At 34.3% G+C, this 16,173-nt stretch overlaps 4 protein-coding genes across 5 annotated transcripts; 2 read left to right on the top strand and 2 right to left on the bottom strand.

Annotated features, from left to right (window-relative positions):
* Window positions 1–630: 630 nt before the first annotated feature.
* Window positions 631–4,039, top strand: LOC107432332 (non-structural maintenance of chromosomes element 4 homolog A). 2 transcript variants are annotated; one of them, XM_016043448.4, is made up of 7 exons: window positions 631–1,090; window positions 1,574–1,654; window positions 1,767–2,019; window positions 2,140–2,230; window positions 2,668–2,884; window positions 2,997–3,088; window positions 3,432–4,039. In XM_016043448.4, the coding sequence occupies exons 1-7, from the start codon at window positions 958–960 to the stop codon at window positions 3,720–3,722; spliced, it is 1,158 nt and encodes a 385-aa protein (XP_015898934.3). In that variant the 5' UTR covers window positions 631–957; the 3' UTR covers window positions 3,723–4,039. The 2 variants fall into 2 exon arrangements, with proteins under 2 accessions (XP_015898934.3, XP_015898935.3); XM_016043449.4 differs by having other exon boundaries at window positions 949–1,090; window positions 1,772–2,019.
* A 441-nt stretch (window positions 4,040–4,480) lies between these two features.
* LOC107432338 (enoyl-[acyl-carrier-protein] reductase [NADH] 2, chloroplastic) lies at window positions 4,481–8,447 on the bottom strand. Its single transcript, XM_016043458.4, has 13 exons — window positions 8,230–8,447; window positions 7,565–7,854; window positions 6,581–6,690; window positions 6,430–6,485; window positions 6,237–6,321; window positions 6,114–6,161; window positions 5,928–6,002; window positions 5,731–5,842; window positions 5,524–5,575; window positions 5,388–5,439; window positions 5,182–5,239; window positions 4,983–5,081; window positions 4,481–4,850 (listed from the first exon to the last, which is right to left on the bottom strand). Exons 2-13 carry the CDS (start codon window positions 7,839–7,841, stop codon window positions 4,699–4,701), a joined length of 1,176 nt encoding a protein of 391 aa, XP_015898944.3. The 5' UTR covers window positions 7,842–7,854; window positions 8,230–8,447; the 3' UTR covers window positions 4,481–4,698.
* Window positions 8,448–9,874: 1,427 nt separating this feature from the next.
* On the top strand, window positions 9,875–13,698 carry LOC107432330 (zinc finger CCCH domain-containing protein 14). Its single transcript, XM_016043444.4, has 3 exons — window positions 9,875–10,206; window positions 11,250–11,310; window positions 12,756–13,698. The coding sequence occupies exons 1-3, from the start codon at window positions 10,134–10,136 to the stop codon at window positions 13,504–13,506; spliced, it is 885 nt and encodes a 294-aa protein (XP_015898930.1). The 5' UTR covers window positions 9,875–10,133; the 3' UTR covers window positions 13,507–13,698.
* Window positions 13,699–14,556: 858 nt separating this feature from the next.
* Window positions 14,557–15,924, bottom strand: LOC107432342 (18 kDa seed maturation protein). Its single transcript, XM_016043463.4, has 2 exons — window positions 15,752–15,924; window positions 14,557–15,245 (listed from the first exon to the last, which is right to left on the bottom strand). Exons 1-2 carry the CDS (start codon window positions 15,857–15,859, stop codon window positions 14,772–14,774), a joined length of 582 nt encoding a protein of 193 aa, XP_015898949.1. The 5' UTR covers window positions 15,860–15,924; the 3' UTR covers window positions 14,557–14,771.
* Window positions 15,925–16,173: the final 249 nt, after the last annotated feature.

The raw sequence follows: 16,173 nt of genomic DNA, 5'->3' as shown, positions 1-16,173 counted from the left end.
TGTAATTGTAAAGTCAAGTTATATAATATATATTTTGGATAAGAATTAAGTTATATGAAGATGTTCTTGAACCATAATAATACTTATCCCCGAAGTTAAATGGGAAAATTACAAAGGAGAAATTTCACAAGCCCCTTGTATTTTAGATTTTTCTTCTATTCTCTTTTTTTTTACAAAAATACATCTCTATTTTGGAAAGTTCTTTACTAAAGTTCCCTCGCATTTAATTTTTTGTTTCCTTTTAGCCATTTGTTAGTCAAACTTTAGTCAACTAATATATTTTACTCAAAATGACAAATTTAAAATTTTCTTTTATTCAAAATCATTAATTTTTTATTTATTGACTAACCCTTCATCTTCACAACATTTATGTCAAAAAACTAAAACATTAATTGTTAATTAAAATACAATAATAATTAATAATAATAATAAGATTGTTTGTATATATATATATATTTTCTTTTTTCCCGATAAAACGCATACTGCAGACTATTTGTATGCATAAAGAAACGAAAAGGTTAAAAATATCAGTTAAGTCACAATACGTAAGACAAATAATTTGATGAGCGGAAGGGAATAAAGTGAAACAAAAATTAAATACCAGAGGGCAATAGTGAAAATTTCTAAAATAGAAATCTATTTTTGCAAAACTTCCAAAATAGTCGGATTCTGAATAGTAAGTTTACCCCAAAATTGAAAATTTTTATCACGGTACCGCGTGAGGGAAAGTGCGAGAGGGAAACGTCTCTTTGAAAATTCCCCCAATTTCTCTTATTAAATGTTTTCTTTTCCTTATTTGAATTTGAATTTGAATTCCTAGGGTTTTATTTCGATATATTTCGATTTATGCCCTACTCCATCCTTTTATAAGAGTAGTAGAGTAGGGACTACAATTGAGTCAACTTTCCCTGAATTTTTGTTTCCCCGAAAAGTTTACGGAAGAAAGTTGGAGTGGTCATGGTACGGCCCGTCAAACGCGAAGCGGGTAGTACCAGTTCTAGTGGTAAAGCTGAAGCGAGTCGATCTCATGGCCAGACGGACCGTAGAGTCCTTCGATCTCGTTACCTCGCCGTCAAGTCCTTAATTAACGGTGTGTATCTTGCTCAATTTCGTTATTATATAATTTTATTTTTCTGTGTTGTTTTTCTGTGAAAGAAAGAATGTAAGATAAGTTTATCTGGGTTTATGTAATCTTCGTCTTTTGTTTTTCCCCCCCTTAATTCTACATTTGTAATCTAGAATCCATTGGGTGAAAAGTTAAAAGAATATAAAAATATTGTAATTTTCGTTGTTTGGTAAAATTAAAATGCGAGCAAAAGATTCAAATGTGAATGGAAAAATTTATATGTATACTATCGAAGGGTTTATGTTTTTTTTTTTTTTTTTTTAGCGGATTCTAAACTCCAAAGCTGTGAACCGAAAAGGAAAATTAAGTTAGTAATTCAAATTTCGAGGAATGAAAGAAGAATGATTATTTTGAATTTGTACATAGTTGGGTAATGAAAATGCTATTTAGTTTTTGTTGGACTTACCTTTTTATGCTAAATTTTTTTTTCCTGTAATGTATGTGCAGATGAAAGAGATGAGATAACAAATGCGGATTCTGATAAATTTAATCTAATCATTAATGAAGTGGAGAGCTTGCACCAATTTGGTAAGTTTTTAATTTCCCCAGTGATTTATTGTATAGTTTGTTTTATGTGTATATATATATAAGAAGTTAGCTTACTAATTTTATGCTTTCATTGTTCTAACATGACTTTCAGTACAGAAACCAAGGGAACAGGTTGCCGATGCAGAAGCTCTTTTGGACATTACAAGCACCTTGATAACCTCTGTCAAGGCACATAGCAGTGAAGGAATAACACCTTCAGATTTTGTCACCTGTCTTCTCAGAAACTTTGGGAAACAAACTGGACTGGGTGGTAGCAGTGAGGATGGCAGGAACTTGATATGTTGGAAGGATGTGGGAATTGCAGTCTCACATGTTTTCCAGAGGGGTCCTAGATGCTGCACCATGTAATAATAGTTATAGAAATTATTTTCTGTGTATTTTTATTTTTTATTTTTAAATTTTATTTTAAAGTTCTCGTTTTGTTTTATTATAGACTTTATGAGTAATATATCTTTCTCTTTCAGGATTGGGCCTATGGATACTGGAATAAAACAACGGAAGGCTATTGTTCGTAGGAAACATGTGAGGCCTATGGAAAGTGCTCGGCCTGAAGAGGTAAGGATGCTTTATCGGAGAAGCAGTTTTGCTTTCTTACAAGAATTATGATCAAATGGTTCTGTTAGGCCATAGACTCCCCATTGATTATACTTTAGGAAGGATTTAAGGTGAAGGTTTCTATATTCTGAACTGTTATATATATATATATATATATATATTCTAGTAGATGTCCAAATAATTTTTCAATTATCATACTTTCATCTCATTTGTCATTTCAAAACTGATATTTTTCATTCCTTCCTAGTATTACCGGCATTTCCTGTAAAGCAATGAAATTATGTGCATTTGACTTCTTTTTTTATTTTTAACTCTGTGTTACTTAAATGTTAAGCTATGACTACCATCAATAATAAGAGCTTGAAGTATTACTTTCTAAGCCTTCTTTCTTTCCCAAGGAATTTTGATCTGTTCAGCTTAACTATTACTTTTTGCAGCTTAAGGATTCTGTTGTGGAGGAGAGGACGGATACTGATAAAAATATGGCTACCATGTTTAATATCTTGAGGAAGAATAGATGTGTCATGCTTGAAAATCTGGTGTTGAACAGAAACTCTTTCGCGCAGACAGTGGAAAATTTATTTGCACTCTCATTCTTAGTTAAAGATGGACGGGCTGAAATAAAAGTGAATGAGAAAGGCTGTCACCTAGTATGTAAGTTTCTTTTCAAATGCTCATTTTATATCTGCTTTGCTATCTGTGTCTTTCTTTTCTTCTTTTTTCTGTAACTTCTTTTATTTATATACTATTGTATTTGGCTTCTCAGCTCCAAGGAATGCACCTGCTGCTAATGAAGTTCTTTCAGGGCAGGTTTCTTACAGCCATTTTGTCTTCAGATTTGATTTTAAGGATTGGAAGGTAATTTGGTAAAGGTCACAATTATAAAAGTTTCATATTTTCTTGTGTAATTGTAAGTTATTTAGCTTTGCAGTATGTTTTTTCTTGTAACTAGTGCGGTTAAGTTTTTTAACAAGTCGGTAGCATCAACTATATCCTCTCCGGAAGCACAATTTGATATATATTCCTAGCAGCAGAACATTAGTTATATGAAGCCTCCATTAATTTGATTATCAAAATTTTCTGTTTAAGCATGAAACATTATTTCAAGGCACTTACTAGGGGACATTTTTTAAAGCTCATGTAATTTATGATTTCCTTTGTCATTGTTTTCTAAACTATACGTCTTCTATGTCATTCTTAGTTGATGACAAGTTCAGTTGCAGTTGGGGAGGAACTGATGCCTCATAGGAACCAAGATGTATCAACCGATAGCCAAACAGATGCACCATCTGGACAATCTCAAGCATCTATACCTACGACACCAATTAGGAAATTGTCCAGGAATCGTGGCTTGGTTTTACAGGAGCAGACAGTTGTGGAAGACTCACCTGAGGCTGAGGGTGAACCGTCAGTTATTGAAGACTCACCTTTCTGTGATTCCAAGCAAAGACGAGCTGCTGCAATTCGAAAAGGGAAACGCAAGCTGACATGAGATTGGCTTGGATGCAGCATTTTCCTGAGTAATACTGGCTACTTTCTGCTGACAAAATACTTTTGTTGATTCTGATCATTTAGCCGTGTATATTTATAGGAGCTTTATGCATTAGGTTTTCCTTTTTTTGTCTTTTTTCTTCCTCTGGGATATATACTAAAATTAGGGGATGTCTTTTATGGGTTAGTTCTGTTTCATATTTGTAGGCTATTCCATCTTTCTCAGGTCCTTTTCTCATGGGCATGACATTGGGAGTAACATTTGGCACTATAGAATTCTAGTGGTCATATTTTTATCAAATCTTATTCATTTCTAAAGGCACGATATTCACGTGCGTCTAACGCTTATACTGATTTTTCCTTTTCTTTTTAAATGATGATGTTAGGCATAAAGACACTGTAATTCATTTTTTTAAATTGTAAATTGCTAATTTTTAAAAAATTTATAGATCTATATGAAAAATAAGTAAAAGAAAATTGAAAATGACATGAAAGCATTGCAAATGAAAAAGAGACTTATAATATATATATATATATATATATAAATTTTTTTAAAGCACTTTCCTTATGGTTAAACTGGGGCATGAAGAAAGTCTAGCTCTTACCCTTTGCGTTAAATGCTGAACAAATGCTACAGAATATTAGGGGTAATTTGATTGAGAAATGGCCGAGTTCGCTCTTCAATGTAAACCATTGTTCAATAAGAAGGTTTATAAATATTCCCTTCAACAAAACGAATAAAATTATAGGATACACAAATACAAAGAAAACGGTGGATTACTTTGAAATATAAATTGTAAATCCAAATGGAAAAAAATTATGATCTTTCCTATCCTCCCTAACAACTAGGAAAAAGCTAAAGATTGGCCGATAAATTATGGAAAACAAACCAGAAGAAACTAGATTTATTTTTTGCTAAGTAACTTCTTTCAGTGAAATCCATTAACAGAATCAGTGGTGTATAACTTTTTATTGTTTTAATTGTTGCTTGGAATGTCAAGGTTTTCGAATATGGGGCTGTCAACTCCCACTCCCATTGAGTGCAATCCATTGTCCACGTACAAAACAGTGCCTGTAATAGCTGATGCCAATGGTGATGCCAAGAAAGCAGCAGCACTCCCCACTTCCTCTGTTCCAAAATTTATTTTTCAAGGTTTAGTTAGAATATCATGAAGGAATAGAATATTGAGACTTGAATATCTGGTTTCTTGTAAAACAAGCAAAGTTGTAGATATAGATTGTGTTTGTTTGCATTACTCACCTGCGGATAGTTCTTTTTGTAAGGGTGCATTGGCCGACGAGTAATCAATCATCATGTCAATGAAGCCAATTGCTTTCGCTGCACGACTTCTTAGGGGGCCTGAAATTAGAAAAAGTACTTTATACCTGGATCTAAATTAAAATGGGTACTAGTTTAGAAACATAACTCTACTTTTATCAACAGGAACTAATTGATGTACCTGCAGATATTGTGTTGACTCTGATTTTGTGTTTCCTTCCAGCTTCAAAAGCCAGAACCTAAAGCAAGGACAGAATTGTGACGGATGAGATAGGAAGGATAGCATGAGAAGAAATTGAGAATGGCCAATCGAAGAACAGCACCCGGATGTTGTCATGGTGAGATATGATATGTTAAAAACAAACATACAAGCAACAAAATACTCACACGAGTGTCACTCTCTAGAGCTGCTTTTGCTGAACTCATCCCTCCACCATATCTGTGGGAAGTAATGTAACAAATGAAGAAATTTATTCCAATGAGAACTCATCACTAGTGTTTGAAATGGAAAAGAGAGACATACCCTGGAATAGTCCTTTCTGAGGCAATGTATGTTAGAGAAATTGTCGCACCACCTGAATTCAAACTGAAGCTTAATTTATAGGATTTCTAGCAACAGTTGATGGTCACGATCTAAGGATCCTTCAGAGAGAGGGGGAGGAGCATGTGGACAAATAACGAAAGGACAGAAGCAAATGTATAACTGAAGAAAATAAGACTAGAACTGTGCCTGGGTTTATTATTGGAGCAAAATGCCTGAGTAAAGAAATGAATGAGTAACTTGATGCAGATATAGCCGCAAGATATCCATTCCTTGATGTCTCCAAAAGAGGCTTGCTAACCTATGCATTATATGTTAATACATAAGTAACATGAAATCTTGAACAGTAATGTTGAGAACAAAGGTAAAAAGAGTACTATGTATACCTCTGGTCCATTAGCAAGTGAGTGGACAAGGATGTCAATGCTGCCAAACTCCTGCTTCACAGTTTCAGCAACTTCCTGCAGAAGGTTTTTATAGAAAGAGTAAATTAATGGAAAATAAGTTTGAAGTTGGAGGAAAGTAAATTTTGACTTAAATTAGAAAGAAATTTGTTACATAAAAGAGAATACCTGAACCGTCCACTTTGAAGCTCCTGCATAGCGTTTGTTTGTTTTTATCTGCCGAAAGTGAAAGAAAATACATCACTAAGAATATAATTTGACTACTATAATGCAAATATAAGAAAGTTATACATCTTCTGGAACAGCCTCAGGATTATCAAACACTGCATCCAATGGATAAACTTTGGCAATTTCCATTAGAGATCCATCTGGCAATCTGAAAAGGCCAAAAGGTTCAATATGTAATAGCAAAGAATTGGTGTTATGGTTTGACAACATGAACATATTGTTTGAAATGCGGGAAAATATTAAATACTTCTCTTACTTGCGAGATTCATCAAATTTCCCACGCCGTAAACTGGATTCAAATATGTTCAATGCCTGAACAGAAAGGGACTCTTTAATAAAACTACAATTTTTTGTCAAAAGTTGAGTATCCGCAATCACGATTGAATTTGTTAGTCAAATTTACTTACTGGCACCCAAGTACCAACAAGAATTTCAGCGCCAGCAGCAGCAAGAGACTTTGCTATTGCCCATCCATAGCCATTGTCATCGGCCACACCTGCAATGAATGCTCTTTTACCTGATAAGAGTTGTCACAGTATTAGATGCGGTACTACGTATGCTCACATTATGTGGCAATCCAATATATTAGCAGTGATTTTGTTCTAAGAAATCTTTTGAGACGAAATTACATTTCATTCGCAATTTTTTTGGGACTAAACTCTGTTGATTACAGTTTTAACTAAAAGGAAAACAGTGTACAGGATTTGAACACAAGATTTCACATAAAACACTCTAGTACCATGTTAAGATATCATCAATCCCAAAAGCTCCAAGCTAACATAAATGGTACTGCATCATACTAACATAGAGAGATGTTTACTCAGCAATTTACAAAAATCATATGCATTATAAGATCCTTGAAATGGTGAAAAACTGGTACTAATTTGGTTTTTAGTTTAGAAAAAGAAGCAGTATATGGATCTTGCAACTTATGCATATACTGTAAGTTAACAAAAATAGTTTCCTGTTCCTCACGTATAATCAACAACACCAATTAATTTTTTTTTGCTTGACTTATGTTTTGTTGATACGAGACTTAAACATGAAAGAACACTACACCGAGGAAAATACATCTTTCAGAGCTTCCAAATTCTGGCACATAACAGGGAAGGAAGCACCCAATTACTAGTTATACAAATAAATGGAAACTGTTAAATAAAACTTTGTATTAAGCAAAGGCAAATAATGAAGCTTTATGACTAAAACCATGCCAAAATTGCAAGATTAACATTAATAAAGTACGAGATGAGTATGGATTTTGATCTATCAGTGTGCCATGTGATGTGTGTATGTATATGAGTAGCAATGCAACATGCAACAATGACAATGATGAAGTGCATATAAAGCAAGTCTCGATTATGTCATTAAAGTGAATATAGAAGATGTTCGACCTCTCAAATCAATAGGCAATTTTGACACCGGATCGTTATGGGCTGCTCCAGACATTGCCCTTGTAACAGCCTTGTTTACTTTTATAGTCTCAGATGAAAAGCTCTGGAAGATTGGTTGCCATGATGAGACGTGAGAAGAACTTTTAAGCCTTTTCCAGATTTCCACTTTACTCTCAGCACCAAAATTTGCTTTGCTTGGCATGAATGTTCTTCGAGAAAAAGACATGCCAGGTTCGACCCTTACCAAATGCATACATGGAGTTGTAGTTGTGCCCATTTTTGATATAAAGCTAAATCACCAGAAACCAAAAAATAAAAAGTGCAACATTTAAAATGAAATTTCATATTAATTGACTAAAATTGTATTCTTCAAATTAACTATTGGAAACCATTCAAAGTACTGTGTTTATTCACTTTGCCTAATGCTTCAAGGCAAGCAAAACAACAGCGTTCATCTAAAATCCTGAATATATAATTTTTTTCCCAAAATACAAAACATAGTAGCAAATCTGAACATACATACATAATCTAGATCATCTGGTAAAAAAAGAAGCAAACCAAAAACATAACACATGTTAACACATTGAGGGGATACTAATAAGTGAATCAAAAACCATATGTACATATGCTAATGCATTGCATTCACTGTAAGATAGAAGACTAACCTCTATGATATCGCAGGATTTCCAGGCAGAGGAGAAACAATCAAGAACTGGGTTTTGATGGTGTGTGTACATATATATATATATATATAGAGAGAGAGAGAGAGAGAGAGAGAGAGATTATACAAAGAATGTGTATGTTTGTGTATGCGTGTTTGTATAAGTTTCGATGAAACCGAAGCCTGGTTTGTTGGATGGTAGGTGATCGTTACGAGCTTAGTAATTGCCGAATGTGCAGGGTGGCACAGTTTTGTGAACTGTTGGTTTTGGCGCCCTTGTGAAAATACTGTTCTGGCCTCCTCTTCTATAAATCTGTCACCAATTGGATAATTTGGTATTGGTGGTAGGACTAGGATGAAATGATATTTTTATTATACAATTTAATTTAATTTTTGTTCTTCAGTTCTTGTACCACATCAATATTTCATTGGTTAATTTAATCTAAATTTTACTCAAAAAATTCGATTTTGAATTTATTTTCAAATAATTGAATCCCTGGTTGTCTTCTCTTTTGATATCTTTATAAAATATTATACTTTCCTTATATTTTGACAATGACATACACTTCTTAGTTTGAGAAAAATTACCATGTTTAATTAAATAAAGTTAACTTTATTTGTTTAATGGAGGAATTTTTTTTCATATAAATATATTAGGATTAATTAAATGGGAAAATAATAGCATGTATAGTAATTTTTTTGAGAGCGAAAAGTAAAAAATATTGTTACAGATGGGTGAAAAAGAAAAGATTTTCCTTTGCTCCACATGTATATGCATTCCCTCTCTTACATAAGAAGTATACACATTATTTTTTTTTTTGGTAAAATGGATATAAATACAACAATAAGATGGTCATTTTGGTGGTGGCACCAATAATATTTAATTTGCAGATATATTATACATACATATATATATATATAATATAAATTTATATTAACTATATAATCACTTAAATTATTTGTTTGTTAGACTCTTGTATCCATCACGAGTCTCCTAAACAGGGGTCTTAGCTTACGATGTTATAAATATTGGGAACATAAATAAAAGTTAAGCACCAATTATTAGCAATTCCACATTATTAGGCTGTCAACACTCAACTTCATATCTGATACTTTTTAACTTTAATATTTCAATGTACAACAGACAACCTTTAATTTTAATTTTAAGTTAATAGGATATAAAAAAATAAAAAAAAATACTTATTAGGTTTTCACTTTTAAATACTATATAATTTTAGTTTTTTTTTTTCCAAATCGAGAGAAAAATAGTAAAGCATAATATGAGAAGATATACATTGAAGTACATCTAAAGAGAGAGAGAAAAAAAAAAAATGGTATATGGAATAAAAAAATTATTCCCTAGATTTTGAGAGCTTAGGTAAGCAACTCTACCAAGCCAAAAGGACACGTGAGGTGGACACAAAAGGCAGCAAACTATATCCAAGATGGCGCTCGGAATCCAAATCACAAAATTAACTACTTTGAAACCCTAATTTTAAAGTCCTCAAATATATATATTTTTTAAATTATTTTTAATATCATCAGAGAGGAAACCATAATTACTCTTTGCCCTTTAATTTATTACCTAAATTATCCAAATATAAATATAAATATATATATACATATATTATTATAAAGAATAATAGATTTTATTAATATCTGAACCTCTCGACTTTTCCCACCCTCTTGCCCCCAGCTTCTTCTGCTGCTATACACTGTTCCTCTTCCTCCAAAAACCCTTTTCTTAGTTTTTAGGGTTTGGGCTTAGGGTTTTTGTTTTCTCTTTTTTTCTCCACTTCTTGTTACTCTGTGATTTGAGGTACTGTTTTTGGATTTTTTTTTTCTGAAATATTTTATTGGGTTCGAGTTGGTGGAGTTCGTTTGGATCTCGATCTGAGTGCCAGACTTATGGATATTCGGAAGCGAGCGAGGTCTGAAGCTGGGTTCAACACTAATGGCGGAGTCAAAAAGTCCAAGCAAGGTTCGTCCTTTGCTTTCGTTTTTCTTTAATTCTTCAAAATTTCAGCGCTTCTCTCTCTCTCTCTCTCTCTCTCTCTCTCTCTCTCTCTTTCTTTCACTTCTTGGTTTTCCTCCTTCCTTCTTCAGTGTTATTCTTCGACCATTCATTTTTTTTTTTTTTTTTTTGGGAATTAGAAATTGCTATGTGGAACTTTGAAGTTCATATGCGAGAGAATCTTTTTTCCGACTTAATTTATTGAGATTTGGAATTTCTTTTTCTATGAGGTTCAAACTTTTGCTTGAATTTCTGAAAAGGTCTAGGGCTTTTTCTTGCTTCTTTACTGTTAGAGGTGTTTGTTATGGTTTTTGTACCTGTTTCAATACTTCTAGCTTATTCTTGGATTGTAATTTTGGAAGAGGGGGGGGTAAAATTTCCTCAAAAAGCAATGACAAAACTTTAATAGAAGACTATATTGGTTAAAAGCAGTGAGAACAAAACTACAAAAAGCATTGTCTTGCTGGCCATATGTCTGATTTAATGCATGGTGCTTTGTTATTTTAGTTTCAATATTTTTTGTTACTCTCTGTTACATAGAAGATTTGATGTCCTTCGAATATACGAAGGTTTGGGGTATACTTTGCTTGCCTGTGAAGTTCAGTTTGACCTTTTTCGGCTTGTTTTGGATTTGTATTCTATGACAGATTACTCCATATAAAAACAACTAGATTTCAATGCATGGTATTAGCCCTCGATTGATTGAATCAATTAAATCATCTTTTCACGAAATGAGAATGTACTTGGACCCTTCACCGGATTGGTTGCCTCATTACAAATTATGGGAGCTCAAAATAAGAAACGTTAGATAAAGCTGCAACGATGTTCAAACTTATTGGTTACTTATAATCTAAGAAAATTATTATTAATACAGATTATTTTGACGATATTATACAAGAATCTATTTTGGGTTTTTTTAAGTTTTAATGAGTCTGGGATGTTATAGAGTTATCAGATTAAGAATTGAAAGAAATTTTAACTGAGAAAAAGTAATTAATGTTTTGTAACAGAAATGGAGTCCTTATCAACTGGTGTAGGAAGCAAATCGAAGCCATGCACCAAGTTTTTCAGGTTCAAATCTTTGCTTATCTAAATAAATATCCTGAACTGTATCTTATAATATTTGATTATATAAATTTTATTTTAAGATTTAAATGGCAATAATTACAAGATAAAATGCTGTAAGTGCACTCATGAACTGGGCTCATAGCTGTTATACAGGTACATACTTTGCCGTGGTCTAATCGAGTTAACAGTTTCTATGTAACAAATTGAGCTTTCTGTATGAAGTACAAGGATAAGCATTCACTAAGTGTTGATGCTTATGCAATGACATTAAGTTTGATCCAAGAGTAATAAGTTGTACCTTATACCTCCATTAATATTTTATACTTTATCAAGCCAACTGGGTAAGATATAATGCACAGAACTTTTTAGTTAAATTAAACATTTAATAATAAGTTCTAGAGAAGTTAACTTGTCAAGCTTTGATCAATTGCGTTCTGGTATGATTTGTAAAATCTAGAGTTTCAATAGAAAGTTTTTATTATTATGATTGGTAAACAATTATTCCTCAAATTCAGATTGCAAGAACTAGCATTTTCTCACATATATTGTAATTTAAAATAGCTATAGTTTGTTTGAGTTCTTTTGTCATCTCTTTGATGCATGTGAATGTTATTGTATATAACATTTTGAAACTAAAAAACCTGTTAATTTTGGTTCTCATGCTTATAATATCTTTTTATGTGATCTCCAGAATACAATTTTTAGGTTTTTTATTTTTATTTTTTATTTTTATGCTCATATATTTATTGTGCAGTATAGGAGAGTTGGGTTCTATGTTTTTCATGTTATCCGTAGGCTGCTATTAATTGTTTCCTGTGAACTTTGTATGGTACTATTCTTGATTGATATGTACGTCCATGCATGTGTGGTGAACCTATCTCCAAAATTATCCATTACTTGTTACTATCATGTACCTTTAAAATTGTATAAAGAACAGCATACTGACTGTATTAGTGTTCATGAATTACCAAGTTATGGAATAGAACATTGGCCTCTAAATGACTAAAAAATTTGATTCTCAAATAGCCATTATGTCTATATCTTCCAATTGTTGAAGTTTGGCCAAAGTCAGAAATCCTCGATGCTATTTCATGCTATATTATTCAATTAAACATTATTGTATTGATTGTATTGCTTGCGAATCTGTATTTTCATGCTTATGTCAAGTATGAACTTTGTTTGAAAGTCATATGTTATCCATGTTAGTTCTGTGTACATATTTCTATGGCCCAGTAAGAATTCATACAATGCGTTAACTGTTTATTGCTGGGCTTTTAGTTGAGTGAAAGCTGTTTGCCACTTTGACTAAGAATTCATATATTTCTTTGCAAATCAATTTATTTTGTGCATCCTAGTTTTGACTTGTGTTGTATTAGATGCAACGGGAACTAGTAATATTGATTACTTACTATAATCTGATTTCGATTGTGCTATGCTTCTTTTTGCAGCACTGCTGGATGCCCATTTGGCGAGGGCTGCCACTTTCTGCACTATGTTCCTGGTGGTTATAACGCTGTTGCCCAGATGATGAATTTAGCACCTGCTGTTCCTCCAGCTCCAAGAAACATGGCGCCCCCACCCCCTCTTGCGAATGGCTCTTCATCTGCAGCAGTTAAAACGCGTATGTGCAACAAGTATAATTCTGCTGAAGGCTGCAAATTTGGAGACAAATGCCATTTTGCTCATGGTGAGTGGGAACTTGGCAAGCCAATTGCTCCCTCCCATGACGATCCCCGCGCCATGCCTTCCATACCAAATCGTTTCGCTGGTAGGATGGAACCACCTCCACCAGGGCCTGCTTCAAGTTTCGGTGCCAAAGCCACTGCAAAAATCAGTGTAGATGCTTCCCTTGCTGGGGCCATAATAGGGAGGGCCGGTGTGAATGCTAAGCAGATAAGCCGTCAAACAGGAGCCAGGCTTTTCATCCGGGACATCGAGTCAGATCCAAGTCTCAAGAACATTGAACTTGAGGGAACTTTTGAACAGATTGAGGAAGCAGGTGCGATGGTAAGAGAATTAATTGTCACCGTGTCAATGAATGCCTCAAGTAAAACCACCGGAATGCCGGGGCCCCCTGCTCCTCCAGGGAACAACTTTAAGACAAAGCTGTGTGATAATTTTAGCAAGGGTTCGTGCACATTTGGAGATAGATGTCACTTTGCACATGGGACAGCGGAGCTGCGCAAGTCTACACTTTGACGGGCTCGGTGCTAGTTTTTTAACATTGGCTAGTTTCACGGCATATATTGTTGCACGGCTATGTATTTGTGGAGGTGCTGTTTTGAAATGTCTGTGCAATGGAACTACTGACAAAAAACAATACGATATCAGAGTTATTTTTGTTTTTCTTTGGCGATCTGGTTTCTTTCAGAACATGGATAGCTTTATTTAGATGTGGTTTTCTGCTTCTGAGAGTAGAAGGTTTTCATGCTTTGACATTTAGCTTATTTAATTATTTTTTAAACATATAATGTGGACTTGTCGGTTCAGAATTCGGTAATTTGCTAAACTTGTGAGAAGTGAATCAAAAGCCGATCCTTGAAAGTTATGTTAACTAATGATTATCATAGACTAACATAGGGATAGCCATAATGCTAAAGTTATGAAATTATATAATTAAATTTATATTGCATGAAGTGACGTACGCTGTCTTTAAAAAGCCTACTACTTCTAATGTGTGGGAGCTGCAGACTTACCAGTTATCACAAACCAATGTCCACCGTCTTGTCTCGATTGAAAGTGAAGTAACTTATATTATACATGTCTGTATTACGAAATATATATTATAAATATTTTTCTTCAACCGTACTTGATGGAAAAGATAAAAGAAATGAATAGATAATGATGCATGGAAAACAACAAGCATGTTCAAATAAAATTTGGACATAAGATTTTTAAAGTAGAAAACCCCCTAGCAGAAGTAGCCACTTCTTCCTTTGGTTACACTACTCTGCAAGATACAATTTGTCCATTTTGCCTTGTAATATTACAATATTAATAACGTTTTGGAAGTTGTGTTTTTCCCCCCTTTGGTCCACCAGAAACGCACCAATTGGAAATTTTGTTGTATTTCATGGTCCAGCAAAGGGCGGTGCTGTAATTAAAAGCAATATACAAAAGTTTTTTGACATCAAAAGCATATATACGAGTTAGATACTCTTTATCATTGGCCGGTTAACCAAGGACTTTTCCGTCTTATTCTTTTTCTGTTAAAATAAATATATTTAGTTGCCAAGTTTCAGAACCAGATTCTACATAATTTACTCTCTTTATTCAATCAAAATACTTTTTTCAATAGACATTACAAGAAAAGACAAACTAGTTCGACCACAGAACCAAACAACCATACCCCATCACTAGAACACTTTTTTAAAGACTGAAAAAATGAAAAACGACGAAACCTAACAAGTACAAAACGAAAACCATCAAAGCGAAATGAACTACACAGAAACTTAAAGCCCATTTCAACTATAGGACCCACCAGACCCATAACCATATTCAGTATTAGTCCCCCCAGTATATGGATTATGGGCCGTTGTCCTACCGGTCCCTGTATTGGTCCCAACAGGGTGGGCCCCCATCACACCGTCCGTCACTTGACCCGCCGGCTGGCCAGTGCCGTGTCCAGGCAATGCTGACATCTGGTGGGTCCCAGTTGGGTGGCCGGTGGCTCCGGTAGTGGAGTAGGTTGCCGTCCTGGTGGTGATGGTGTTGTTGCCAGTATTGCCGGTGCCGGTGCTGGAGTTGGTGTATCCGGTAGTGCCGGTGGCAGTGTAACCAGTGGAGCCGGTGTGACCGCCGGCGGAGGCTGCCTGTCTGGCTGCGGCGTTTTGCCTGCGAGCCTCCTGTTTATTGAGCTCGGCCTCTGTTATCTTCTCATTCTTCTTCTCGGTTGCCATTTCCTTTTCCACTGGGTCATGGGCCGTCATTCTCTCCTTCTGCCAACCCAATTTTGCCCATAAATAAATAAATAAAGAATGTAGAAATATTTATTTTGTTGGTTTTAGCTGTTGGAAGTTTTTGAAAATGAATTAATGCTCCAAACGATTAGGCAGGCCATGATTCAAAATCGCAGTTGTCATTGCCTTGTTATGACTTTGGCATCTTTGTCCACACCATATGAATGAAAAAGATGTTCGCGTAAAAATATATATATATATATATATAAATGAAAAAGATAGTGGTCCATTTAAGCCAAGTTGTCATGGCATCGATTCCAATAAGAGAACTCCTACATTTTTGTTTTGTTTGTTTTTCTTATTTTCCAAAAAAAAAAAAAAAAAACTCCACCTTAATTTCTCATATAAAAAGGAAACGAAAATAAAATTTTTTTTAAAAAAAAGTAGAGTGAACACTCAAAATCAAGATTAAAATCTTCATTATACATGTATATTACGAAAATAGAAGTATATAAGAAATTAGGAATGGACAAAATAATAAGGACCTTCTCTTGCAGGGCGGCTTTGGTCTTTTCCATGCCCGATTTGGCCGAGGCTGCCACGTTGGCCGCACCTTCCTTCACAGACTCCATTGCATTCCTTCCCGACTGCATTTTTCACTCTTGTTTTTTTTTCCCCTCTTTTCAATACTCTTTCCACTTTCCACTAAGTTTTTCACTACCGGAAACTGGTTATTGCCAAAATAAATAGATTCCGAAGGCAGTCTGGGTTTTTGACACGTGGAAGCAGAAGTGGATACGTGTAAGACGAAGAGAGCATGCTAATCCAGTTGCTGACACGAGGACGCCACGTGTTGACATATGTGTTGTAAAGGATTGCACTGCAGTTTTTGGAAGTTAATCGGTTACGTGGCCGATAGACGAAGATTTGGAAGTCGCTACTCGTGTCATTTTTTATTTTCCTTTTT

The sequence above is a fragment of the Ziziphus jujuba genome, chromosome 11, assembly GCF_031755915.1.
Source record: "Ziziphus jujuba cultivar Dongzao chromosome 11, ASM3175591v1".
In the NCBI taxonomy this organism is placed as follows: Eukaryota; Viridiplantae; Streptophyta; class Magnoliopsida; order Rosales; family Rhamnaceae; genus Ziziphus; species Ziziphus jujuba.
The sequence above is the reverse complement of the archived record's forward strand: the minus strand, read 5'-3'. Positions and strand labels throughout refer to the sequence as shown.

What these genes read in the sequence shown, in the direction of transcription:
- LOC107432332 (XM_016043448.4), top strand. Translation starts at nt 958, where the DNA reads ATGGTACGGCCCGTCAAACGCGAAGCGGGTAGTACCAGTTCTAGTGGT. An exon ending in AAAGTGCTCGGCCTGAAGAG is followed by an intron (nt 2,231 to 2,667) that starts GTAAGGATGCTT and finishes TACTTTTTGCAG; the next exon opens with CTTAAGGATTCTGTTGTGGA. An exon ending in GAAAGGCTGTCACCTAGTAT is followed by an intron (nt 2,885 to 2,996) that starts GTAAGTTTCTTT and finishes TTGGCTTCTCAG; the next exon opens with CTCCAAGGAATGCACCTGCT.
- LOC107432338 (XM_016043458.4), bottom strand. Translation starts at nt 7,841, where the DNA reads ATGGGCACAACTACAACTCCATGTATGCATTTGGTAAGGGTCGAACCT. An exon ending in ATTGCCTATTGATTTGAGAG is followed by an intron (nt 6,691 to 7,564) that starts GTCGAACATCTT and finishes AACTCTTATCAG; the next exon opens with GTAAAAGAGCATTCATTGCA. An exon ending in AAATTTGATGAATCTCGCAA is followed by an intron (nt 6,322 to 6,429) that starts GTAAGAGAAGTA and finishes TGGCCTTTTCAG; the next exon opens with ATTGCCAGATGGATCTCTAA.
- LOC107432330 (XM_016043444.4), top strand. Translation starts at nt 10,134, where the DNA reads ATGGATATTCGGAAGCGAGCGAGGTCTGAAGCTGGGTTCAACACTAAT. An exon ending in AGTCAAAAAGTCCAAGCAAG is followed by an intron (nt 10,207 to 11,249) that starts GTTCGTCCTTTG and finishes GTTTTGTAACAG; the next exon opens with AAATGGAGTCCTTATCAACT. An exon ending in CCATGCACCAAGTTTTTCAG is followed by an intron (nt 11,311 to 12,755) that starts GTTCAAATCTTT and finishes TTCTTTTTGCAG; the next exon opens with CACTGCTGGATGCCCATTTG.
- LOC107432342 (XM_016043463.4), bottom strand. Translation starts at nt 15,859, where the DNA reads ATGCAGTCGGGAAGGAATGCAATGGAGTCTGTGAAGGAAGGTGCGGCC. An exon ending in AAGCCGCCCTGCAAGAGAAG is followed by an intron (nt 15,246 to 15,751) that starts GTCCTTATTATT and finishes TTGGGTTGGCAG; the next exon opens with AAGGAGAGAATGACGGCCCA.